This window comes from Patagioenas fasciata, chromosome 2 (assembly GCF_037038585.1).
Source record: "Patagioenas fasciata isolate bPatFas1 chromosome 2, bPatFas1.hap1, whole genome shotgun sequence".
Classification (NCBI taxonomy): domain Eukaryota; kingdom Metazoa; phylum Chordata; class Aves; order Columbiformes; family Columbidae; genus Patagioenas; species Patagioenas fasciata.
This window is the reverse complement of record NC_092521.1, coordinates 54,163,841-54,191,439: the sequence shown is the minus strand read 5'-3', so window position 1 is coordinate 54,191,439 and position 27,599 is coordinate 54,163,841. Positions and strand designations below refer to the sequence as shown.

The 27,599-nt window shown below is 40.2% G+C and overlaps 1 protein-coding gene across 1 annotated transcript; it reads right to left on the bottom strand.

Annotated features, from left to right (window-relative positions):
• Nucleotides 1–20,210: 20,210 nt before the first annotated feature.
• Nucleotides 20,211–23,594, bottom strand: LRRC30 (leucine rich repeat containing 30). The gene has a single exon (XM_071805538.1). The coding sequence runs from the start codon at nucleotides 22,987–22,989 to the stop codon at nucleotides 22,093–22,095; it is 897 nt and encodes a 298-aa protein (XP_071661639.1). The 5' UTR covers nucleotides 22,990–23,594; the 3' UTR covers nucleotides 20,211–22,092.
• Between the last annotated feature and the right edge of the window lie 4,005 nt (nucleotides 23,595–27,599).

The window sequence follows — 27,599 nt, the reverse complement described above, 5'->3', positions numbered from 1 at the left end:
GAAAATAATAACTACCTCATTCAGTAGCATTAACACTACTACTGTTACTACTATGTTTCTGCTAAACAGATGTTTTGGTTGAATGCAATGCAGAAGTAAGTTTGCTTTTTATGAAACGTAAAGGTGGTGGAAACACTTCCATGGATTTTCTGCTAGAACTGTAGAAATAAAACCACAACAACCGCAACTAAACTCAAGAAAAAAGAGCCCACTGAAATTCGGATTTTGCTGCATTGTGCTGGCATGTAAGAAAGTCTAACTGAAGTAAGCTGGAAATTCTAGGTTTGATACCATTTAACATGCCCTGACTGATGTCCATCTCTGTCCTGATTGATGATCACCGGCAGCAAGCTTGTGCCTAGACGTAAATTAGGCTGAGGCATCAGTGCACTGAAAGATACGGTTGCTACTCACATGAGGCTCCATGAGCAGGAGAAACGGACCAACAGGAGCCTCATGAAGTTCAAAGGCAAACACAAAGTCCTTCCCCCGAGATGGGGTGATCCTGTGCTGTTACACAGGCTAGGGACTGGTGGAGTGAGGTCTTGATGAACAACAAACTGCACGAGAGTCAGCAACGAACCCTTGCAGCAACAGAGGTGGACCTCGTGTTGGGCTGCTTCAGCGCCAGCACAGCCAACAGGCTGGAAAATGTGATTATTTCCCTCTACATGGTACTGGAGAGGCTGCACATGAAATACTAGACTCAGTCCAGGGCTGCTCAGTCCAAGAGAGACATGGACAAGGTGAACCAAGTTCAGTGAAGGGCCATCAAGGTAGCTGGCAGCTGGAGAACATGACATGTGTAAAGGGATCTTTGGTTGCTTTGACTGCAGAAGACAGGGTCAAAGAAAGAGCTGACCACCTTCTACTGCCTAAGGAGAACTTATAGAGAAGGAAAACCCAACCCTTTTCAGAGGCACAAAGTGAAATACAATAATAAGTGGCACCCAGAGAAATTTGGACTGGATATAAAAGTAGTTCTTCTTTACAGCAAACCTGCCTAAGTCCTGGAGCCAAGAAAGTTTGTGGAAACTCCACCACTGGGGATTTTTAAAACTTGACAGGTAAAGGCCCTGAGCAAGCCTGATCTGACTTTGAAATAATTTCTGCTTTGTAGCAGGAGGTTGGACTAGTTGACCCCCAAAAGTCCCTTCTGATATAACCTTTCTATGATACTACGCTTCTTTGAAATGATTTGTTCGCATGGGAAATTTAGCTGTCCAGGATGAAAGAAAAGCTAAAGTTTACAAAATCTTATAGAACTGGGCAGAACTAATTAGAATTGGAAAACTGTTTCTGTATCATTGCCCTGAACTCCTGATTCATATCCATATGGCTAATTTTGCTAATGCAAGCACTCCAAAGACTAGTAGAGCTGCTTGTAGGCTCTCAGTGGAATAAATGTGTGGATCTGGGCTCTGAGAAGAGGGCTTCCTATGCCAGAAAACAGAACAGACTTTTGTGAGCAGAGCTTTGCTTTAGGTCTGCAGTTCTTGAGACAGGAGAAGTGGATAGAGAGCACTCATAAGCCTCTCGTCTCCCAGGGTTTACAGCGTGCCGCCTTCTGACAGCAGGTACGGATGGTCTTTCTTTCAGAAAGAGGTAGGCAAGGCAGAGGACACTCATTGTCTCTTTGTATATTAGCATAGAGGTTGGTGAACTCTTTGTGGAAGCAGAAAATGCTTTCTAAAAAGCAATAACCTCCCTCCCACCCCAAAGCTTGAAGAGCATCTCATGTCTTAGGCCATGCCCTAATTATCAGTCTACAGCTTTGTGAGGGAGGAAGGAAGGGAAAAGAAGGCATTACCAACTCTGCTGTGAAAGCTCTTCTACTTCTGGGAGAACACTTTATATTTTTTTATCTTTTTGAAAGGGAGGGGGAGGGAGGAAATTTGGTTTGGTCACATCTCAGAGGCTTATGTTCTGCAAATAGCCACACGTGCTTGTAATACAGGCTGGGTCTGTGGTCCTTACCAATTGGTTACCGGGTAGTTACTTACTCAAGTACATATATATATATACACACACACATGTACAAAACAGAGAACATTAGAGATGTGTTTTAAGAAGCATGTTCACAGAAAACTGCACCTCCAAGCTCAAGAGAGCAGCGTGCAGATTCAGCAACTCCATCCTTGCATGATCCCGCAGCCCCCTCACCTTCTATATTTACACAACGAGTGAGAAGATACGGTCATCCGTTTCATGGGTACAGCCAAATTTTTTCTTCAGGGGTGCTCCTTCAGGTGTATTCCCCAGTGCAGGGCACAAGGAAAACTGCAGTGCAGGTTGAACATGTGAGTAGTGACTCTGCTACAGAAGAGCGGTGGGAGTAATAGCTCCCGATATTCTCTAGTAAATATGTGCCTGAGTGTTTTTGCCGGTAAACCGCTGCCTGTGCTAATGAGTAGTTCAGCATTGTGTGGTTGTCCTCTATTTTGGTGGTGGAGGCATAAACCAGAGATATTTTCTTCTCACGAAATGGGAGGTTTGGCTGTGGAAGTCTCTAGGTAACTAGCTCCACTGTGGTTTAGGTTTATTATGTTGGCTAAATTATACTCTGATTCCACTTTATCTACTAGACAGCATATTTACTTATGTAGCAAATCAAACAGAGAAATATTGTCTCTGTTACCAGACACTTGATCTACTAATGACCTATGACCTCAATAACAAATTATATCAGTTTGTGATGCCAAATACGTGCTTGCTCTGACTACACAAAAAATACTGTGTAAACTGATTTGCACCTTCAGAATGGCCTTGTGCAACATTACCTAATACTTTGCATGCTTGTTAGAAATTCAGAAGTATTTATTGAGTCAAGAAAATGCAGAATCCAAACAGAAAACTATGAACTTATCTGCAATTAATGTTTTTTCACAAAAGAAGATGGTCCAAGATGGTTGCTTAAGAGATGGGAGTGAAATCCATGCAGTCTTAAATCTGCATTTTCGTGAAAGTATGTCCTTACTTCCAGACTTCTATCAAATCTGCTTATGCTCTTCAAAACATGATGTACCACATCCTTTCCTTCACAGAGGTGAAACCCTGAGCCTATCCAATGAGGCAGAATGTGAGTTAAGATAAGCAAAGGATATATTTTTAAAACCTGCTTCGCCAATGGGCTTCAAACTCTAACTTGCCCTAGTTACTCTGACAGCTTCAATCAACCTGGAAGTTCATTATTTCTTTTCAATTTATAAAAGCTGCATTCACATTATAAAGCAGAAGATAATCCTTTTGAGTTAAGATAAATCCATAGACAGTACTCACTTTCGTTCTAATTCTAATTAGAATCTGCAGGTTTATTATAGCAAATGTAAGTTGTATGATTTAATCTTTCATATTGCCAACACTGACCATATTATTTCTGAATTATAAGTTTGCTTTTCACATATATAGCAATATAAAAAGGATTATTAACTTAAATCCTGTATTACAAACACTGATCCATACAGTGAAGCAATTACATTACTGCAGTTAAATATATAGGGACATAGAGCTCTTCGCACCACAGTCAATAGCAATTTAGCTATTAACTTAAATGAAAGTAAGATTAGGTCTGTATTCTAAAAGAGGTACAATGCATTTTTATAGCTACAGTTAATGGCAATGTCAAGGTAAAAATAATGAGTCAAATCATTCATTGTGTACAACTGCCACTGCTATCTAAAAAAAACACCCAACCAAACAAAAAATCCTTATTGCTAATGGCATTTATATAACCAGTTAGAATGTTTACAGCATCTGGAGAAGGTAATAATTGCTTCAGCTTGGATCTAAACTTCAGCTTGGATTTAAGTCCAAATAGCAATTAGCAGGGTCTCACCTTCAGGAGATGTCAGAGACATCGAAACTCTGCAAGCTGCTGGGACTTGTGCCTACCAGGTCCCCCCATGCAAGGAGCTTGATGCAGTAGATGGGCCCTGGAAGTACCAGTTGTCATCAGCCAGATCTGCCTGTCTACACAACCTCGAGTACTTGCCAGTTCTCCTTAAAAAGAGATTATGCTGCTTCCTTTCCATTCGTATACCTAAGGCTGATAGCTCTCACCTTGAAAATTAGAAACCAAGGTCCAATTCTCTTCTCCGCTGTGACCCTGGTAAAGGACTGATTGGCTAAACTGTCTCATAAACTAATTCAGGGTGGAAGGTCCCTTTCCCTTTGCTTTTGAAGGAATATCATAGCATGCAAAAATAAATGAAAATATACAAAGCGAGCACAAAAGACCCTATCTGTACATGCAGAAGCACCTATGTGGTCACCTACAAGTGAGGTGAAAAAAACCTACCTAAGAGGTAGCTTGTGTATTTTAGCTAATGGCTCTAAGAAGTGCACAAAACTCTTGTTCAAGATGAAATGGCTTCACCAACAAGTACTAAGGTTTTTCAGCTTTGTTTCTTCTTGGCTATACCATATGATCAGCTTAAATTAAGCATGCAGCAGGATGCTCTGTGAGATGAGAAATTAGAGTTTGCTTTTCACAGGCTACAACAGAGAAATGAACTTGTGTTTTCTACAGCCAGTACTCTGACTTTTGCTGGTGTTACGCTTTCTGATCACATCAGGGCTTTTGACAATTTGAATATGGATTTCTGGTTCCATCTCTATATGAAGTAAATCTGTGCAACTTCTCTCTTAAATTATTTGTAAAAGCAGGGACTAAAACCTGATAGCTTCCTAGAATGGTAGCTGTAGTCTAAAACAAAGGCTGGGAACTACTTGGAAACATAAACAAGACTTGGCAGAACTGGGAGTTAAATGTTGGCTTCCAGTTTTGTACAGATTCCCAGAGGCTGTTAGGCATTTTGTATTTTTGCAGAACATTGCCTGTCTTTGCAGTGTGAGAGATGAGGCAGTCTATTCAACCAATATGAAGAAAATCTGGCAAAATCCAGTATACCTGATAGGAATGAAAATATCAATGTTTTCTTCCCCAAGTAAAAGCTTGAGATTAAATAAGAACCAAACTGACCTTTTCCGGTCTTTGAAAACCAAACATTAGCAAGAGTTTTTCTGATGCTTGAAAATGCCTCTTTTATTCCCTTCTTATGGACATTGCTGAAGAAATGAGTGGGTGTTGATGTATTCAAAGCATGTCTTGTCATGTCTAATTTGCCATATAAAGAAACCAAATAGCCTCTTTCTTCAAAAATATATAGCACATTAATAAGAAATTATTATTTTAATGATAGTGGTGACTTTCTATTGGCTAGGAACAAAAAAAAAAAAAAATTCTCGAAGCTAATCAAGACCCAGATTTCCCAAAATATCACAGAGAACAATTGTCAGCCAGCTGTCTAAAGCATCCCTCAATTGACTGGTTTAATAGAAACAGTGTCATAATAAGAAAATATTGTCAAAGAATATGTCTCATAGTTTGAAAAAGCACATGTATAACTTTATAACTGTCTGTGATTTGTCTTGGACTTTTTAAATCTCACAAATAGAGACCATAAAGGTCTAGCCAATTGATATTATCTCTTAGTTATTTTTGTAATATATTCATTGCAGAATTTGTTCAAGTAAGAAGTTGTTGTTTAATTTCCATGATGGATGTGCTCATTTCATGAGTATTAGATTAGTGGAGAGTATACAATTTGTATTAACATGCATATGACATTAAAGAATACATTGTTTTCCAGCTGTCTTCAAACAAAAGCAATCCTCTGAGATACTGATTTGCTTTTGCAACATCTACACATGTGGATACTTCCAGTTAATATTCATGTGAGTAAGGATTACATAATTCAATCTACAGTTTTTGCATTTATTTTGCTTTGTTTTGCCTGATTTTTCTTTCATGTTCACTCTCCTAGAAAACATACACAAACAGATTTTCTTGAGATTGCTTTCCTAGTAACATTAATTTTGATGCTAAATGCAGCCAGAAACAAAGCAAAAGGGTAACACTTCTTGCACAAAGAAGGTGAACATTTCTGTGCTGTAAGGAACAATTGTGCACTTCCAGGAAAACTGAAGGGAGGACCTAAGGAGAGGTCTCTAAATCCCTTAATGTCAATTAACTCCAAAAACAAACAAAAGGACTGAACATTTACAGGGTGACAAAGGGGCAGCACAGACCTTCAGGATTTCATGCCAAATTAGTAGTTCCTATATGCTCCGTTGTCCTAGCAGCCAGGAAGCTCCTGAACCCAAAGTCATGGGTGTTCCTTATTCAGCCAGTCCATTGCTCCCATGTGCATCCCCAAAGATTACATTTTGTTATTCTTGCCTTAAGGTTCATTTAGATTTACAGTTGTGGAAGATATGTAGGCTTCAGGTGGGCACAAAAAATCTGTCTGTCTTAAATTGCTGGGGCTCAAATGTGCTTCTAGCTCAAAGGTACAAGGCAAAAGGAGATGAGGAAGGCAGCACTGTCAGTACATCTGGTGCCCTCAGATCTAGACTGGTATGTGCTGAATCACCCTGCAAGAAACTCAGGGCACAAAGGGACTCTGCAAAAGGGTGACAGACAACAAGCTTTTTCTCAAAATGGCAGCAGTATGTGATTACAGTTTTCTAACAACAGAAGGTGGGAAGGACTCCTGACTTCCACAGCACAGACATAACTGTAGTTACCATAACAAGATTTAGTACCTAATTTCAAAACTGTGACTGTGAGCTCAGCACTCAACAGTCACTTAATCCTGGTAGCACCTTTACCAACTACCTCCTTTTTGACCCAAAATGCTGGAAGTGAAGGTCCAAAGAAGAGCAACACCTCAACCACTTAAGGGGACCTAGCTTCCAGAATCTCTAGTCAGGCTTGTTTTGATATTGTATCTTCCATGAAAGTCACTTTTCTTTCTCTGCTATTCTACCACTTCCACAGGAAGAGGCAAAAATAGGTATGAGCAATCTCAGCTGGGGGGGAAGTTCCTACTTCTTGGACAAAGACTAAGTATTTGGAAGCATGAACATCCCATGTTCCTCCCATGTTCCAGAGAAAAACAGGGATCCATCTCCAGCTCAAGCAAAGAAGAAGTGTAGATCACCACCTTCAGATAAGAGTCCTACCTGTCAGATCCAGGGGCACAGCAGATGTTGCCTGAAACTTTGGTTGAGCTCGGGCATGTGATCCAGACACCTCCCTGTGCCTGAAATCTATTAACTGTTCTAAGCAGCTCACATTGCCCTTGTGGGACATTCACGTCCCTGATCTGAAACATCAAACTCTTTTTTTTTTTTTTTTTTTTTTCAGAAATGATCTCAAATGGTGTGGTTTAGTTTCCAAGCAGTTGCCCAGGAACCTTAGGGTTAAATATTTTGACATCAACCCTATGCTTTTTAGCAGGACAGAAGCCTGTTTGGGTAGTTGCCAGGACAGACATAAAGTGGTTGCAATTCCTCAGGCTGGTAGTTGTTGTTGTTGTTGTTTTAATGGCTAAATCTCTGATAAGTTTCCAGTTGCCTTGATGTTGGTTGATTTTAGTGGAAGATTGCAGCAGCTTTCAGGATAGGACTGCATTAAAAAGCCAGTTCATGCATATGCAGCTAGTGGTAAATAAACAAGTATCTCTCTAATTAAAGCACATCTAGGAAAGTTTAAACTAATTTAACATCTAAATGACTGACAATAAATGGCTAAGGGAAACCCAGAAATATTAGCCTTTTAAAAATTATTTGCCATAAGAATTATAAAATGAATGGAGATAAGCATCAAGGCATCTAGCATGAAAAATCAAATGAAAAAATCGCTGAGACGAAGTTGTGGAAAGAGATAAAAGTCCATGTGCATTGCAAGTGAAAAGACATGGCAGAAACGTGCTCAGGTTCCCCAACATGCTATTAACATCTGAGAAAAACATTACTGAAATGTTACAAACTAATTAAATTGGGCATAGAAGGGAACCAATGGGAATAAATTATTATGCAAATGCAAGGTTTTCCCTACATAAAGCAACTGCCAGGAGTCTATGTGGTGTTAAACAAGGAGGGGGGTGTATGCGGGGCTGCCCAGGAGGCGATGCTCGCACTGAGGGACCCTCACACTGCAGCACCGTGCTTGGGCATGGATGGAACTGATCACAGAAAATGGGGTAAAATCCCACAGAAGGAGGGAGGGCAAGGAGGAAAAATGTACCTGGGACTTTCTATAATACAAAGGGAAAAAGAGACTGATGCAGGACTGCTAAAGCAACAGTGCCATCTGCCGCATACTCCCCTAAGGAAGCAAGCTGATTTTCGCTGTCTCCTGCACGGCTGCACTGATGGCAGTGAATCTGAGAGCCCCCATGTAGCACTGGGCTGAGGAGGGGATCAAACCCAGCCTTTCCTCCAGCCCAGCTTTGTACCCAAATGTGAACACAGGCCTCCTGAAAACACATTTCCGGACTACCCTTATCAGAGACATTGACCATTTTAAAAAAAGAACAAAACAAAACACGTTTTTTCTCTCTTGGCATAGCAGGACGCTGTGTTCAGACATTCGGTGAAGGACCAGTCCATTATAAAGCAGTCCGTCAGCAAGACACATCATCAATGTGTAAGCAACCAAACAGCTGCTGTCCATTCTATTTTCTATGCTGTATTTATGTCACCTCGTAAAAGGGTTTTCTGCTACTCGTGCAAATCTGGTGTCGGTTTCAATCCGTATTTTTATGCACAGTCCTTTTCACAGTGTTCATTACATCTCTTTATACGTTACATTATCTGACGCAATTATAATAGAAAATTCTCATCAGTATTACGAATTTTTATAATGCCTTTCATCGGTAGCTCTCAAAACTAATTTCTAAAGATCGAACCTAATAGAACTCATAAAATACAGGTGTTGTCACTCTGCAAAAAAAATTTGGTGCATTTAAGTTTGTAATCCACATATCCATGTTTATGCATCTAATATTTTTAGTCCTTACTCAAACAACCTTATTTTTTTAAAGAGTTCCCCCAAAACACCTCCAGGACAGAGTAGGAATGGAGTTTTGACAAGGTGATTCACTGTCCTATGTACTCCATCTGGTTGCTCAACTTACTCCGTAAGGACATTTTGCAGGATGAGTAGTCTAACATCATTAGCTCAGTCAGTATTATATTTAATAGGTCCCATTGAAAAATATCTCCATACTAGGACATCCTTCTTTTCAGCTAAAAGGCTATTCTTGACATACTCAAGCATCTAATGATTTTACTCATTAGACCATTGCTTAGGTACCTATTCTTATTGCACATGTGTTACAGAATCCTTGTGATTTGTCTGCTGCAGGTGTTAAACTTTGGTTTTCTGTTAATTTGAAGACTTCCAAGTTGGCCTCTAAATCCTTTGCTACTGTTCCCAGACTCACTAACGATGAGCGGAGGCGAGGCTTTTGGAACTAGATGGTGTGGGATTCTGGGGCAACAGACGCTCTGTGGTAACTTTGAGATGTTTCATATTGCAGACCTGATCTTTGCAATCAAGGGTCTGAATTTGAATTTCAGAAAGGGATAAAACTTGTGATGAAGTGTTTGCTACGAAGAGACATGAATTCCAAGAATTGAAGACAGCTGCATGGGTTCAAAATATGAATTCTGGTGTCTACTGGTAATGAACACATGCATGCTCCGTCACTGAAGTATCTGAAACACACATAGGCTGCATCAAAGATACATTTCATGTGACTTTATTGCTGTCTCTTTTTTCAGCTTCTTGGAACTTTGCATGATTAGTTTAGATTGGAATAGCTATAAGATCTGGAGGCTTCACATTAATTATTAACCTCAGTATCTGACTCCTATATTTTAAGATCTACAGCTCTGAGAGAGGAGACTCTGCTGGCAGTAGCTACCTTGAGCAGTTGAAATTTATTATAAATCAAACTAATCTATACTGTCTCCTGCTCAGGAAATTGAATTCTGGGAGTTTGTGAAAGTCAACTCTGAATTGACCGAGACTCTTGAGTTAGAGAGATGAAGGACATTTGCATTGAGATAAGAAAAATCTGTTGATCTGATTCTCATTACAAATCAAATTTAGTCATTCTGGAATTCAATCTACCATATTTGAATGAGTTAGTGGGACCTTCAAAAATGGAGAGTGGAGTCTTTGTTCTTTAAAAATAGATGCAACAAGATTATGTTAAAAATAAGAGATACTCATTTTGTGCATATTTAGCCAACAGATACGTATAATCAAAGAGTGATAACAAGTTCCCATTATTTGGTTATGGGCTTCTGCTGGCTGAGGTCCCACAGTGGCAGTTTTTGAGAGAGTTCTTTGTACTCGTGACCTTAATCAAAAACAAGACTCAGCTCTGTATTTTCCTCCACAAAGTCAATGGCCTAAACTCATCAAAGTCACAGGGTTAAATTTAGCTCAATGTGTCTTTGTTAAAATGTTTATAATGCAAATGGTGGCTATTCACAAAGGAAGTAACAGGGAGTCTGTAGCTGGATTTATTTCTTTGTCACCTCACTAAGCAGCTGGAAGGTATCTCCAGAAATAAATATATGTTGTCTTGTGAGTCTGACAAAAAACCCCCACCCTCCTATTGCGTATACTCTTGGCCGCCCATATCGAAGAAGATGATGGGCATCTTTGTGCCATGCTTATTAGCTATGGTTAAGAATATTATCAAAAGTTCATAGATGCAAGCCATTCTAGCTAGCACAATAACAAAGTAAATAAATAAAGTGATGGACATTCCGTCTGAAGTCAGAAGATTCAGTGTTTGCTCTGCCTTACCCATGCTGAGGGAAAGTAGCTGAACTTCAGTGAGGCCTCTGCTGGAAGCAGCGACTGTGGGAACTGCCTGAGGGAAGTGAGGAATAGCTGTACCCCAGCCAGCTGTGGCCATGCCAGGTCTCAGGTGCCTTTCTCACAGCAAATGCCTGTGGGGATCCAGGTTGCCTAAAAGCAGCTTTCTTCTGCCAGCAGTCCTCTGCTTGGGATAAAGGCGTCTGATACTGACGCTAAGCGAACAAAGCCTTCAAAGCAACTGGATACTGGTGCCACAGGCATGCTCTGTGCTGGAAGCAAACAGTGGAAGAGCTCAGATGAGGGTTGGGGGTGATGTACTAAGCTGTTACCAGTATCTCCATGCTCTGGCTAAGCATGTGTGAGTGCTGTTCCAGCTGCTGATGTGTTTTGTCAGCAACGAGTTAAATTCTTAGCACAGATAAGGCTGAAAGAGGTGAACATTTCTTGATTTCCAGCTTTGCAAACACCTTTGACCAGCATCTCAAAGTATGACAGTCTGAGAGCATATTAATGAGCAGCTGCTTCCCAACGGGAACTGTTATACCAGCATTTCTTCTCCTGGTATTTTCTGCCGCTGTCTTGAGTGGTGACACAGAGTTGTATGAGCAGCTCAAAGATGACTGCAGCAGCATAGGTATCTGAATCAGCCAGGAGAGCTCAGGATACAGAAGTAAATATCCTAACCTTGGAATGACAACTCTCTTTCATCTGGAGATGGGGTTATGAATATAGCATTTACTTTTATAGCATCAAATAGAAATGATAACGTAATGGACCAGCAATTCTGCTGTTATTCTGCGGCTACGAAAACACATAAACTGAAAGACCAGGGAAATAATTCTCTGGCAGTTAGCCTTAATTCCTTTGCAGATACAGAAATATAATGGGAAGCCAGAAATGGACCTCTACAGTGTCCTATTTAACCTATGGGAATCTTTCACTAGAAGAAGGGGTGGGCACATTGTGTCAGAAATTATACACAGTGCTAATGATATATTAGACAGGAGATAATATGCCTTTCAGGGATTCCTAAATGTATTACTTGTTAAATTAGGAGGTACCCTGGGTACAACTTATGAGGTGGTACTAATTTAGAAGGTATCATGAGTAATTCTGCTTGCTGGAGGGCTGAAATGTAAATCCCATTGTTCAACAGGAAAAACAAAAATGCTCCTTCTATTAAGTCTGTGATCTGTCCTTCACTTGCCATGGGGAATAGCATAATTTAGAAAGCTGCCTTCTAGGATGTTGAACAATCACGCCTCATCAGTGAGATCTCTAGATTAAAAATGTGAACATTTTTACATTACTAGAGGGATTATTATATCTTGCTTAATATTTCATATATTTGACAGCAAACCTCCAAGTAATGAGTATAATGTATTAAAATACCCTTCTAGTCATATTATTTCCCTACTTTTATGTAATAAGACTCTAACTGCGTTTGCTCAGCAATACTGTACAGTGGTTTGATTTATGTTTTGTAGTGTCAGGCTGAGAAGGGACTTAAAAACCGATTGTCATAGTCAGTTCAGATCTATTTCTCAGTTTCAATGGATCCTGAAACAGGAGGTTCTCCTTGGAGGTGGAAGAGATTTTGTGTCCTTCCCTTAAAGGCAAAACTGATGCAACACCACCTTCCATGGAGCTGACTGCACCTCCAGGCACCCCACAGTGAGCAACAACATTATTTTCAGCTCTGATTGATACCTTCCAGAACTAGTGGATAAAATATATTATGTATAATCATATCATAATCATATGTCATCATTTCTTGCATCATAATGCTCTGTGTACACTGAGTCCAGCCCTCTTCACTTCTGCATGCCTGCAGTTCCCATTGTACTCAATGGGAGGTGAGACTTGTAGGAGCAGTTCCCTTGGTCCTGCTTTGCTGGGGTGAGTACCCCATGCAAGGAGAGGTGTTGTCCCCCCCAAATCACCAGACAGTCATGGCAGGGCAACGCTGAGTTTTGCACTACACATGCACATCAGCTAGGTCAGTTCAAACCAGGCAGGTAAATTTGTGCTTCTTTACCGCATCCCATTACCTTCCCTTTTTTTTTAATCCTACCTTTTTCCTCCTGTGACCAGGGTAATTGTTACCACTTGCTGCGATTGTGGCCATGCATCATTGCTCCAGCCTCAGAACTGCAGCTTCCCTCTCAAAGGGCTGACGCCAAAGAATAGGAGTGTATTACACACAGGTGTAAGGGAGTGAGGAGAGCATATTTTTACAGCAGAAATGGAAAACTAGGCACAAATGTAGCTGGCTACAGGACACAGCAAAATCTGAGGCTAGACAAGCTAATCTATTCCTTCCTTTATACATTTCTAAATCATTCCATAGCAACATGACAACCAGAGGGACCAAAATTCCTCATTTCCAAACTACAGGTAACAGAATTTATGTAGAGCTTCACTGGGAGCAGGAGAGGACCTCTGGAGAACGAGTCAGGCAAGGACATGACTTCATGTTTGTTCACAGTTGTGCATAGACTCTTTCCTATGTCTTTAACATTTGCAATAGTCCTTCAGCAGCTGGTTAACATAAACGTCCATCTAGAATCACATTGGAGACTGAGGATTTATCAGTTACAGGGGCACAGAAAAATGCCACTAAGAGTAAAGTATATTCTGCTCTTCTTCAGTCCAGTTCCTGCTTCCTGAGGCTTGTTCACCATTTTTCGTTTATTCATTTATTTTATCCCTCTGTATAGCTGATGAAGACAGGCCTCTGCTAATGATTAACTTGATTTGGAGGGCAAATTCAGAAAAGGAGGGTTGAACCAGCATCAGTCAAGCAGTCAAATTTAATTAAATATGTCGAAACTCATTAATAAGAAACAAAAAGGCAAAACAAAAAAAGGAAGGAGAGTGGGTAACAATAGAAAAGAGAGAACATAGTAAAACAAGGTGGAAGGACAAATGAAAAGTAAAAGGCAACAGAATTAATGGGCAAATGCAGATTGCTAGTATCAAACAAACTATACATCAGCTGTCCAGGCTTCTTATTGAAGTGCCTGGATGTCTAGCAGTAGCCTCTAAAGTGGCAATTCTTTCCCCCTCCCTACCCCTTATATTTATTATTTATCTGATATTTTAAAATTGCTAGTATGAACTGTGGCTAGGCAAATATAGGGCATTTCTGCTGTGTATTTGTTGTGGAATATGCAGACGAGCCCAGGTCCTACTCAGAATAGTCAACTGCTGGCTTGGGCAGTACGAGAGAGAATGGGGACTGTTGCAGAAATCCCAGTTTGGTGACTCATCACTCTGGCAACGCTGACAAGAGAAACACGATGCTTGCCTTTATTCAAATCTAGACTATGCTAAATTGATGTAAAATGTGAAAATGACTTACTTAGAAGAACTATTAGCTTCGCAAATAAGTCGTGAAATGTCACTGCTTTGCAACATATTAGCCTACCTAAAGAACACTAAATAGCCTCTCTAATGGTCACCTGATACACCAAAGAGAATTCTGAGGTCCTGACGAATTTCCACATCCTCCCCTACAGCTAGTCCTTATGAAGATTCGGACATGCTGGATGAATTTGCTCACCCGTGCACTCTAATATCTGCATGCGAGTCCAAGGAAGATGAAACATCTGAAGTGCTGTAAATTCATAACTTGGAGCCAAATGAGAAATATATCAAATCTATCCCTGATACAGGCTTTGCAAAACTGAAAACTTACAAAGGCTATCTAAAAGCATTAATTTGCTTTCTGTTCTACAAGTCCTGGGAGATCACTTAGACCAGAGCAACCTCCGGTGCTCCAGGCAGGGCTAGAAAATGTAGTACCTAACACCTGTGAGACACTGGTTTTATGTTCTCATGCAGTGTAAGAAGAGACTATCAAAACACTCATAGTAAGATTGCTACAGGGTGTTTCAAAAAGATGGACCCAAATTCAAAGATACAGTGTTTCAGACTGGGTCTATCTTTCTGAAACACCCTGTATATTTACTTATCCAAATAAAATGTGGAGATTGAAGAGAAAGGGTAAAACATATACATAATCTTTTGATAAGCAACCAAAAACTAAAGTTCTTCTGAACTTAAACTTCATTTTGAACCAGCTGTGTTTCACCCTATCTCTAGGAGCAGCCCAGACAATTGTGTGTGTGAAAATTCTCTAAACTTTTCCATTTAAGCCTTCTACAACATTTGGGCTAAAATGAACTCCAAAAGCATTCAGTCTGATATCAGAGCTGTAAATTTTCTGATCAGGTTGTATAGAATTTAACTTTTCTTTTTCAATGGGCTAAAGAATGTATGTCAAATAGTTCACTGCAAGAGCTACTAAACTTTTAGTGACTAACAGAAAATGAATTTATCTACTTCTATGATTATTGATCAATAAAACACCCACAAATCAGAATTCTTCCATATTTTAAAACCCTACATTGTTTAATAGAAGTTCACAATGAACTTTGCGATATCTGACACTAAAAAAACTACTAATGTAAAATAAATTCAAAAGCAATATAAATTATTGTTATGTGTTTTAAGTCCTTCTTTAATGTTAAATTGCTAGCATTTTATTTGCAGTGGAATATACTATTTTTTAGTCAGCTCACATGTATTCCTCAGATAGTACATCTCAAAGCATTGTAAAAACCTCCAAGATACCTTCAAACACATGCACACACAAATGCACACACACACATACATGTTCAGAGGGATTTTTTTTTTAATTAATTGAATTCAAGGTTAGCATCTTTGTAATTTCCCTTGTGTGTGGGCAGGACACAGAAACATCACATTACAATCAATTCTTTCAGTGTTATTTTCCAACTGAAAAGAGAAGGTAAGTGTGATGAAAGACATACAGGACTGTTGTGGACAGGAATGCCTATGGAAAGGCATTATCCTAACCAAGTCACATGTGATTGAATAAATTTCCCAAATTGAAGGTATTCTTCTGGATTCTTTAGCTCCCCCATCAGTGCCGTTTGCAAGGCACTATATTAGTCTATGCCGGTAAGGCTTGTCTGCTTACACAGGCAAACAAAATTAGGAACCACTAATAGTCTCTGTTTTCCTCTATAGGCAAAATATGTCTACATGCACAGATCAATACAAACATGATATATACATACACACACTTCCATTACATTTTTAAAAAGAAAAAGGATGAAGAACAAGCAAGGAAAATGTAACAACTGGGGAGAAAGGATTTTTTGCCAATGAAAGCATTTGACACAGGTTGCTGCAGGTGTGTTGATGTTTCTCCGACATATCTTCTAACCCTTCTTCAGCAAGTCTGAATGTTATATCAGATTGCAAGACAGTACCTCTTGTCCTGTGTGCACATGCTGCAGAGGCAAGGCCAGGCAAAGAAAGATATTTGCGCCATACGGCTTCACTGACCTTATTTCAGATGACTAAATTAGGCTGCAGATGTCCTGGGCCACTCTCTGGCCAGTGGGGCGAGACACTGGGAAAACACAGAATACTTCAACCAGGCTCCTTCATTGGCATTCTCCCAGGAGTGACATGTCCATCTCACTCTACCCATGGAAACAGCATCTGAGGGTTAATCGCTGCCTTAAACCTCTAAGGCAGGTCCATGAAGCTGGTGCTGTGAGCACGACACCTGTTTTGGATAGGTTACCCATCTTGTGATCAGTGGTTGTGGAGCCTGCCAGCCTCCCCCTTCCTGCCCTCCTTGCGTGGTGGGTGAGAGATCAGGCCCTCGGTACATTTTCGTGCCCACCCACACCTGGCAACCTTGGCTTTGCGGGAGAGGAGAAACAATTTGTTGCTGCTGTGAGTATGCCCATGGTGCAAAGGCTGGAGATAAGGAAGAAAACATATACTTCCCTCAAAGAGTTGTATGAAACAAAAAAAAAAAAAAAAAGAGAAATATTTGTTTTGTAATCTCTGGGAAGTGGAAATTAAAAACTGGCTATCCATCAATGAATTTATGGTGTCTGAAGCTCCTCTGAGCCCCAGGAAAACATAAAGCTGTGCCCTTTGGTCTTCTTTTCAGTCTGCCTGGGTAAGCTCACTTTATGAGGCAGGGTAATTTGCAGTGACCTTTTCTGGAGCTGTTGCTACACTGCCTGCTTCACTGGAAACCACCTTTTTAGCCGTGCATGACGTGATTCCACAGACATTGGAGTATAAATTTCAGGCTTTATCATGAAACCCTGCAAAGTAATCCGGGGCGGTTGGAGGCCCTAGGGGTGCAGGGTGCTGTCGGTACAGCTGGCCTGAAGAAGATGGCACTGAGGGATGGTTTTTGAAGGCTGATCGGCCCTTTTTGCACCACAGATAAATGGATGGAATCGGTGAGATAGGAAGGGAATGAAAAAATAATTTAAAACTAATAATGTCAGCAGTTTGCTTTTCTCTGAATTGCTGGGAGAAAAAAAACATTTCTTATGTAATTCCCATTTTTAAAAAATCTTTATATGAATTTGATTTCCCCTTGGGATGTTCAGGGTGCTCAGATAACCTAATACATTTCTAAGAAGAGCTGTTTCAGTGTCTCTTTTTTCATCTTTTACAATTATTCTGCCTCTTACATGTACAGAGGAAGGATTATGCAATTTTACAAAAGGATTTTCAGACTTACTACACATGTGGGTATTAAAGTGTATGTCTGTCCCAATATATCTAAAGCTTCATACCCATTTAAACATCAGCTGAGTCTTTAAGTCTTGTTTTCATCGTATACGAAATTGTAAATGTATATACTCTCTTATAAATACAGACCCTTCAATAGTCAGAAGAAGTCTTCCTTTGACTGTAACTGTTTCAGCATTTCAGCTCCCACGTTTGTGGACTGCAGAATAACACGTGACATAATAATATGCATATTTTCTTAATCTTTTAGAAATTATTAAATGTTGTTATTTTTATATAATTATTTTCATCCATAATAATTTTACTTACTAGAACCGTGCAAGGCAGTCTGAAATACTCCTGAATTGCTCAAGAACTGCCATCTGAAGGTTGTGCAGCAAATTTACTCTTAGAATTTGGTGAAACCATACTGACCAGATGATTAGTTCTTTTTCTTTCCCTTATTTATCTCTCTTTATTCACCTTTATTTATCTCTCATGTGGTGAAAGTCTTTGCGGTTTCTTTTTTCCTTCAGTTAAGGAAGTAAGCTGAAGTATCAATGATTTTTCTACTTGTGGAAATTATATGCTGTGACATGTTTTTTTCAAGTAATGTGTTGGCCTAGCAAAGTAAAGAAGGTGTTCAAATCTCTCCAGGGTCAGTGCAACACTTTTTAGACATCTCCTCCTTCACATAAATGATGACTGTAAAGTTCTTAAAAATATTAAGTAAAAGATATGATTTCCTGAAGCTATGGTGTAGGAACTGAATTCATTTATATTCATTTATATCCTAAAAAGCTTAAACTGCAGAATGTATATAGTAAAAATGCCTAGAAACTTTTATTGAGTTTGACAAAAAAATAGGAATTTTTATGGGAATGAAGAAGAGTATGGAGAAAATACTGGCAATTAAAAAAAATGTTGACATATTTTTCAACGCAAATTATAATCATAAAATCTTTAAACTGAATTTCAAGATCTTTCAACTGGAATCTGAAAAATAGCGTTTTGAAATGCCACCCCAGTGCATCTTGGAAAGTGGTCTTTGTAGGTTCTTGCTGCTTCACCCTTGTAATGGGCTGGTGTTCCTGGGCAGATTACATGGCTGTGGGGGACCCACAGGGCTGCTGGGACATTGCAATGGATTTTGTGAAGTCACAAATGGGGTGAGGAAGTTTACCCACGTAGTAGGTTTGGCTAATAACTCCAGAGCAGCTTTAATTTGCAGTGAAGTGTTGCAGCAACACATCAGATTAAAATGTTTTCCTTTCAGTCAAAGGTTGAAGTCACTAACTTCAGTTAGCTCAAGAGCCTGAAAACTTGCAGTTTTCAAAGGCTTTGCTTGTTGACTAGACTTTAAACTTTTCACAGAATGCAGCTTTCTTTTCATTTTAAAATAAAATAGATGGAATCTGTTCACGTCACCAAATGTACCACCAGTGTATTTCATGATAGCTGGGGAACAAATTGTATAGCCCTGTTGTGCGTTACATTTATCCCAACCGTCTGACCCCTGACTCTGTTCTTCCTACTTTGTTCTTGTGCTTTCCCTTTTGTTTCGTCCACATCAAGAATTTTTCTGAGTTTCAGCTTTTTGAGAGCCTCTCTAAGTGACAGCCATAGATAAGTCACCCTGCCAAGAGAGTATCGTTTTCCACAAGTGGATCCCACTTTTCCATTCCTTTGAAGGACACCACCACCAACACAAATAGTAGATACATTCAAAAGCTATGCTGCTGTGAGGCTTAGAATGAGAAAACTTCAGTACTAGAAACACGCGTAACACTGGGTATATAGTTCTCTAAAAAATTATAAGTCAAAATCATATAATTTAGTATACACATAGAAGTGGTACTGTTGTCATATATCATGAGATCTGACTACAGTCCCTGCAGCATTTCAGCTTCTTTTTTTCCTGTTGTCTGTACAGCTAATATTGGATGACAGTGCTGAGATCCACCAATTCTTTGCTAATGCCTTGCTCAAAACCAGGGCTAGCGTGTGACACCATGCTTTCCATCTCCCTCCTGTTCCTCTTGCTTGCTTTCTCTATCCTGCTCCCTCTCAGATACAAACACATATATCATTATTTGCATCTCATGTATGTTTCTATACATTAGCAGTGATATACAGTTTTTGGGTTTTTTTTACAGGAAGAATTCAAAATACTACCTTTAGTATGCGAGATCATTTTCTGTGTCTCTGAGAAAGCTATTTATAAGGGTCTTAATTGAGGAATGAAAGAAAGACTCAAGCAGTTCAGTAGAAATTATCTTCTTAATGGTAAAATCTGAATTATACATTAAAGTACCATTTATTCAATGAATTTTATTATTCTGTTTAAAAAGGCAGAGACTTTTTATGTGTTTCGTATGCTTACAAAGGTTTATTAGCTTGAGCAAAAGGTTATTATTCAATTGAATAATTGAATTTTAAATTATTGGTATTGCACTTCATATTATAACTACTTTTCCAGATGCATTTGATTATGTCAAATTTGCCTTTTAATCCCCTGTCTGGGGACCATTTTCTTGAATCATGCACTGTTTCTCACCCTACGTAGCGGTCTCCTAACAAACACACACAGTCTGGTCTCACATCTTCCATGTAAATTACTGTGCATACCTCTTCTAGTCAGATCACATCAGAGGCTATCTGGTGTCACATAATCCTGGATACTGATACATGGAAAATCTTTTCAGGTGATTAATGCCATTGGCATCTGATTTTCCTGCAAAGCACTATTACAGGACTGCAGAGTTAACGTGAATGCCAGACTTACAGATATGAAACAGACATTTAGAAAAGTTAATAATCTGTGTCTAATCCCCTCCAAGAATTATCTGTTGGTATTCCTATAAATAATTGCATCTTTATTCCTTGATGTTAATTGATTTATACATGAATTTATTATATGTATTGTTCATTAAAAAACCTGGAACTTTGTTATAAATCTCATTGCACGGGTGAAATAAATACATGTAAAGCTACATATAATTTTTTTTTTTTTTTACATTTAAAGCATATATTAAGTAAAAAAAGTCACAAAATAACTGTGCTTTGGTGTTTGTTCGCCCACTTTGTCTGTTTGCTTAATGCTCGAGAAAATGTGCCCTTGAAAAAAGTTTCTTGTGTACTAGAAACATAAGATTTGTCCTTGACTGAACACTTGGAAACTGAGATTCCTGGGTGTAACACTGAAATACTCAATTAAGATAACAAACGATACACAAAACAATCCAACATAATAAAGTATCAGGGTAGGTAGCCGCAGAGCAGAATATTCTGTGGGCACAGATTCTTCATTGCTACATTTAATATCGCACTGATAACATTAGCGTGGCCAAAAGTCCTGTGTTTGCTCGGAGGTACCTACGAAAAACATAATTGTCTGCTGCTTCTACCTCTGCTGAAGAGTTTTTCCCTCAGCCAGGGATTGTCCATTAACTTCACTAGATGCAGAATCAGCCTTCCACAGCCTTCCATAATTTTGAGCAAATGATGTTTTAGAAAGTAATCATTGATTCCTGAGATTGCACGTAGGATAGGAAGCACTTTAAAAGTGGCTTTGAATACTCTTAATTAGCTGAAGAATTACAAGCTCATTCCTCTTCTACGCTACCATTACAAGAATATATCTCAACTGATTTCGACAGAGTTGCTTCTGTTTTACGCTGGTGTGAGGGAACAAAAAAACAGGTTGCATAAATTGTTAACAGCTCTTTCATACTGCTTCTTTATTACCAGATAAAACTTTGATGAAGGACATTCACAGAAGATCAATATGAGAAACCACAGAAGACCTGACTTTTATGCTACTGGCTGATAATGAAAATAACAGAAATAAGTATTTGTTTTTGAAGCTCTTACTTAAGCCGATGACTGGTTTGATGCTGCTTTTCTTGAAATAAATATTAGGAGATGTACTGCTTCCTGAGTAAAGTTACTCCACCACTTCGATTGCAGGGACACAGAACAGGCCACGGAGTGCAGTTGTTCATCTAGTGATGTGCAACTCCATCTGACAGTCTCCATTGGAAGGAATAAGGACCCACCTTCATGTCTCTCCTGTGTGTGGATGCTGCTACCGGCTGATGTGACACACCGGTGTTGGCATCCTGGAAAGGCTGTGTGTCTCAGGAAGAAAACTAGTGGCTTTGAGGAAGTTTTGGGTCTTCTTCCAAACAAATGGGAAAGGCCTCATTGAAGGCAATCTTCACCTGTAATTTATAGAGGCCAGCACACAGCTGTGGGGTGAACAACAAATGGTATTGAACTGGCCATATACTGTCTGTGAGCTAATATAGCTCAGGATATATTCACTACTGAAAGTAAATTAAACATTTTCCTTGAGATTCACTTAGGTAGCACTGTTTGTTTATGTAGTGGTTTATTTGTGTATGAAGAAGTGAGCAGGAGTTAAAGTGCAATGGCAATCACATATAGTAAATCCAACTTATATTAATATTCCTCCAACCTAATAGCTGGCAAATACGTGTTTCTGCACTTCTAGCAGTCTGCCTTAATTTGTTTCTGTCAAATGAAGAGCAAATATTTTATCACAAGTTTGTTGTTTTGTTTTGTTTTGTTTTTTCCCCTAAAAGACACAAGCACACCAACGCTGAAGGTTACAGAGGTGGCTATTTTTAGAAAGTCTATTCTTTACACACTTAATCAAGACCATCATACTTTACTTGCTTTCCTCCAGCCATGGCTAAAGCCATCCACAGTCTTCGAAATCCGAGCGTTATGAAGTGGAAATGCCAGTGCAGGAAAGTGCTCTGAGTCTTGATGACAGGCTTAATCCCAAGCTCAGCGGAAACTCAGTTGTGCTCCTTCTTCTCCCTGAGGTAGTTGAAGAGGACATCCAGTCCTCCCTCGACGACTTCAGGCAGGGGCCGGGACAAGGGGTTGTGGGCGATGTGGAGGCCTTTGTCCATCGGGTTCCACGCGATGCGCGGCAGGCGACGCAGCAGGTACAGGTCATCTGGGAGAGTCTGGATGGCATTGTAATCCACATTTAGTAACTCCAGAGTGGTGATGAAGCAGAGGGACCGTGGCAGGGTGCGTATGTTGTTATTTTCTACAATAAAGATTTGTAGATTGACCAGATACTGGACACTCTCTGCAATGCTTTCAAGCCTGTTGGACCCTAGGTGCAGGAAGTCTAAACTCCTCAGTGCAAAAATGCAGAGGGGAATTTGCACAAAGCAGTTGTTACTGAGGTTCATTTTTCTCAAACTTGTCAGGTCAGTGAAGCTCAAGGGCAGTTGTGAGATGCAGTTGTGAGAGAGGCTCAAAACCTCCAGCTTCCTGCATAAGCTGAGCTCTGACGGTACTTCTTTCAGGCAATTCATGTTGGCAAACAAGACCTTCAGGTTCCTCAGCAGCCCAATCTCTTTAGGTAGACACTTGAGGCAGTTACCACCCAAGTTAAGCACTACCAGCCTGTCCAGTTTCCCTAGCGAAGGAGGAATCACCACCAGTTGGTTGCGTGAAAGGTTCAGTTTCTGCACCTCGGGCAGTCCCCACAAGAAGTCAGGCGTGCTGGTCATCCCTTTCATTATGAGGCTCAAGCTGACATAACGCAATCCCCGTTTCAGCAGTGACTTGGGCTCCTTCCCTGAGAGAAGAGCATCTTCCCATGCAGGCAACTTTGGACCTTTCCTCAAAAAAACCATGCTGCTTTGCCCCTCGTTCTTCGAGTGCTCAGTTCCCATAACACCCGTGTCCCTCCTGATAGATGAAGTGAGGTTTTCTTCCCTTGCAAGTGCTACGCCAACATGCGAATGCCAACACAGGATGACAGCTTGCAGGAGGCAGGAAAGTCAAAGCAAGGAGATAAGGAGGAGCCTGTGAAATGCATCTCAGTCCACCAGGGCAGTTTCCATAGCTGCTGAGGGAAAGTTTCACTTTTGGGGGCTTATGTTGGTCTTGGTGCACAGTCTGTAATGAAATACTTGCTCCTGACTTGTGTCAAACCTGTTCAATTCAAACTGAATGCCACCAGGCAGCTGTCACTGTCATTTGGCCTGGGCTTTATTGGACAGATATGTGTCTTCACTGCAAAAAGGTCACAAGGATGCTGTATATAACTTCACCATGTCAGCTTTCTTGGCTATCTGGTACATACCATGGCTGCAGGACAATTAACAGGATGACTTCAAAAACAAACAAGCAAGCTATAGAAGAAAACAAGCAAACAAGCCATCATTTCAATTCAATTTTAAAGGACATTTTCACAATTATTTTTATTTTGTTCTTCCTGATTTCACTAAAATAGTTACTGGTCCATCAGAAAACTTTGCACACTGCAAAATGCCAGTAAAGACTTTTCATGCAAGCACTTGTTTTCTGTTTATTAAAAAAAAAAAAACAACCAAAGAACAACCGAACACTTGTGCTTGTAAAAAGTGTTAGCTTTTATATGCCCTTTGTGGTAGGGTGGGTCTCTTTCTTTTCAGAAGTGGGTACCACCTTCACTGCAGCAGTGACATTTTACAGCAGTATCTGCGCCCACTTGGATGATTGCTTGCTACCCACGTTGCCAAGTGTGAGCAGTCATACCACGCAGTTCTGCCCAAATTACTCTGTCCTAAATGTCCTGTGCCACTTTCACATCTATCAGCAAGATTTTGGGGGTCTGCTTCTTTTGTGCTGCAGAAAATGCAGCTACTTAATTTCCCCTTCCCTGTAAATTTTCTTGTTTTTCTAGGCTATTCTGGGGTACAGGGGGACTAGCAGTCAAATAGCTTGAACTATAAATGACACTGAGCTCTGAGATAGAGGGACTGATGGGAGAGGAAGGAAGCAGTAAGGTATAATAATACCCGACAACAGCTGAAGCTGGCTCTGCTGATGAAAGGAAATTGTATTGCTACAAGAATAAGCAGTGTGTTTAAACTCAAACGGACCCTAAAAATGGTAAGCGAAAACATCAGGCACTGTTTAAACTAGGTGAAAATCGCAGCAAATACTACAAGAATTTCAGGGCTTTTCCTCTCCAGTGGATCCACGGTGATGAATCTGCTGTGTTGCTGCCTGAGAAATTTGTTGATGGATGTGCTCTCCCCACCACCTCATTTCAGAGAGCCTCACCTTTAAACCCTGTGTTAGCTCAGATGCTAAAGGACCATGACCGAAGCTGCAACTGCGAGTCAGGGCACTCCAGCAACCTCTTTGCAGTCAGTCCCCACAGTCCCTTCTTGCTGCCAAGCAATGCTTGGTCTCTTTTCAGTTTTGGATCTCTCATAGAGTTGCACCTGCTTGGCAGGAGAGGGGAGAGGGAGGGCATCCCTGTGGTTGTGTCTGGTGAGTGAGGTCCTCCAACAGGAGAGGAGCCAGGAGCACTGTGAGGCAAGGTGGCAGTGAGCTGAGCGAGCCACACGATTAAAACACGCACCTTAACAGAGTTGTGTGGCATAAAAACAACTGAGGCTGAAATATTGCATCCCCTGGCATGCCTGGACAAGCCTGGAAAGGGCTGAGGCCAGTTGTAGCTGTTTGGTTACAGTGGGTTGGCAGCGTGACTGAGAGTCACAGATACCTCCCTTGCAAGTGCTTTCTGCCAATATTTGTCAGCTTACAAACAAACATTACATTAAATCCCATCACAGCCATAAGCTCTGACTCAGTCGTCTTGTTAATCACCATCCAAATGCGCTACCCAGAATGGCAGAGATAACCCTGCTGCTGTAAGCAGAGGTGCTACTCAGTGGAGGAAACTCAATGGTTGGGCCAACCTCTGGCCAGATTTGGCCTTTCAGGGCAGAAGGATCTAAGGCTAAAATGTGGCCCTTCACTGCAAGCAGATGGAGAAGCAAAATGAAAGCCTCTCACAAATTGTGACTCCTCGTTGTCTGCCCCGCTGCTGTTAAAAATGCACCTATTATCAGACAGCCTGAACGGATATGAACAAGGCATTCTATTCTGCAGCGGCAGACACAAAGGGAAGAAAAAGGACTTTTAGAGAGCATTTAGAAAATTTGGCATTTCCCTTCTTTTAATCACACTGGTGGAACAAAGAACCTGCCACAGCTCTGCCCAGAGGTTGATGTGTCTCCCCGTGGCTGGGCTCTGACTTGTGCCCACCTCCTCATGGCTGCTCGGGAGCTCTTCCTTCTGGAGGTCACTTTTACAATAGTTAACAAACAAACAAACAAACAACAACAACAAAAAACACAAAGGAAGCACAGTCTCCCTGTAGTCACGATCTCCCCCCTGGCTGGTTAGATATTTTTGGATAAGAATGTTGTCCCCATCTCCAAAATGTGTTAGAGTTTACTGCCCGGAGACTTGGCAGGGCCCCATCCAACCTCTCGCCACAGAAATCCCCATTTCCTAACAGCGTGACTCAGCCAAAGTGCTCCTGGTTTTGCATCATGCTGCTGATTTGAAACTAAGTCTGTGGTATAGCCCAGTACGGTTTGAGCCAGACTTTGTTGGGAAGCTTCACCCCAGGGCTCTCCATCAAACAAAAATATTTGCACTGCTTCAGTCTCACAGCATCTCCTGCATGGCCATATCTCCACTGCCTGGCAGTCAGCAGCAGCAAAGGGGATTTAGAAAAGAAATTCCACATCTGCAGCTTCCATTGTCCCGTTCCTTTCCTGCCTCTGTGAGTACTGTAACCATTGCGCAAAGAAGAAAAAAATAACCACTTCCTTTTCTTTGTTCTCCAACAGGAAAACAGGCCACAGAGCACGCTTGCAGTTGTGGAGACGGGAAACTCTGAGGTAACCAAATTAAATTCCATTTTTGTAATCGGGATAATAAAACCACAGTGGCCTCATCTGGACATCCCAGGAACTAAATTTCTGAACAAAAGTAGTCCCTTATCTGTTGGTGTCCTGGATGCAAGAAGCAGAAACTAATTTCATGCATTCAGGTCTGGCAGCAGAAAAAAAAACCCAAACCAACCAAATATCAGTAGGATTTACATGATACAGTGTAGTTGAGAACTGCTTCATGGATTAATCACAAATGTTAGCGTGCAGGGGAAAAAAATGACTCAAAACTTGCCAAAGAACTTTGTTGTCTAACTAACATAACAAGAGAAACTGCACTATTAGCAATGATACAAAAAAACCCCAAACAAACAAAAAACCAAACCCACAAAAACAAACAAACAAACAAACCAACCAACCAAAACCAAACCAGTAAGCTGACAAAAATGACAAGCTGTATTTTTTTACATTCTTTGACAATGCAAATGCTTAGATTTGATTTTGAAGGAAACAGGATTCTCAGTCCTGAAAAAGACCTATAAGATGAGGTCACAAAGACCTGGAATTTTAAAGTCTATTATCTATGGGCTTTTTTATTTGCCTACAGATTTAGAGTCTCTAGAATACACTTGGTAAACATTTTCAAGTTTTTCTCTGCAACGAGGTGGAGAGGCTGGACAATTGCAATGTTTTTAAATAAAAGTTGAGATCATCACATAATTACTTTTCCATAAGATTTGAGCCTTCAATGAAATATCAGATAGCATCAGGCTTTTAATGAAACCATAGCCATCCTGACACATTCAATTTAAGTTTTGCTTTCCTGCAAAACCAAATTATGTCATTGTCTTTTAAATCAGTGAGCATATAATAGATACCTATAGTTTCATCAGCATGTACCTATAGGTTCATAGTTGATTTTGAAGCAAATGTCATGTTCTCTGTGGAGTCAAGATCTTACACAGTTCCTCTGGCTTATATATATTAAAACACTTATTAATGTAACAAGGAATAGTTTAAATGTTTAACAAGAGCCTTTTCTAAAGTGCTAGGAAGTTTGATCTGTATTCTTTTGGGAGAAATTTTCTTTTTCATTCATTATCTAGGTGCTATAATAAACACCTTGCTAAATGAGGATGCAGAAACTACCTAACCCTTCCTGTGACAGGAAGGATGCTTTGGCTAAAAAGGTTTTGCTTGTTTTAAGTTCAGGAGAACTCTACAATCTTGCTGGAGAAATATCCACTACAAATACAATTGCAGCTACTGAACCATCTTCTCTGATGCTGTTTCTTTCCTCTGAAGTAAATAAAGGGTCCTTAAAATGTCAGTGCCATGCAGACTGCCAAAGATATCTTCTGGTCTCAGCGTCAAGGAAGAAAATTTTGTAGGCTTTAACTACTTTGTAGTGATTTGTTGATCTTGCAGCTATTGTGAAATACTAAGTCAAATTTCAAAGGTAATCTGAGATTTATGAGATGTGACACAAGACAGGAACAATTCTTAAGGCATTTTCAGATTTCCTGTTAATTTGCTTTTAATTATGGTGTTGTTAACAGCCTTTAATGCCTGTGTGTCCCTGGAGCTTTCCTGGAATGTTTTAT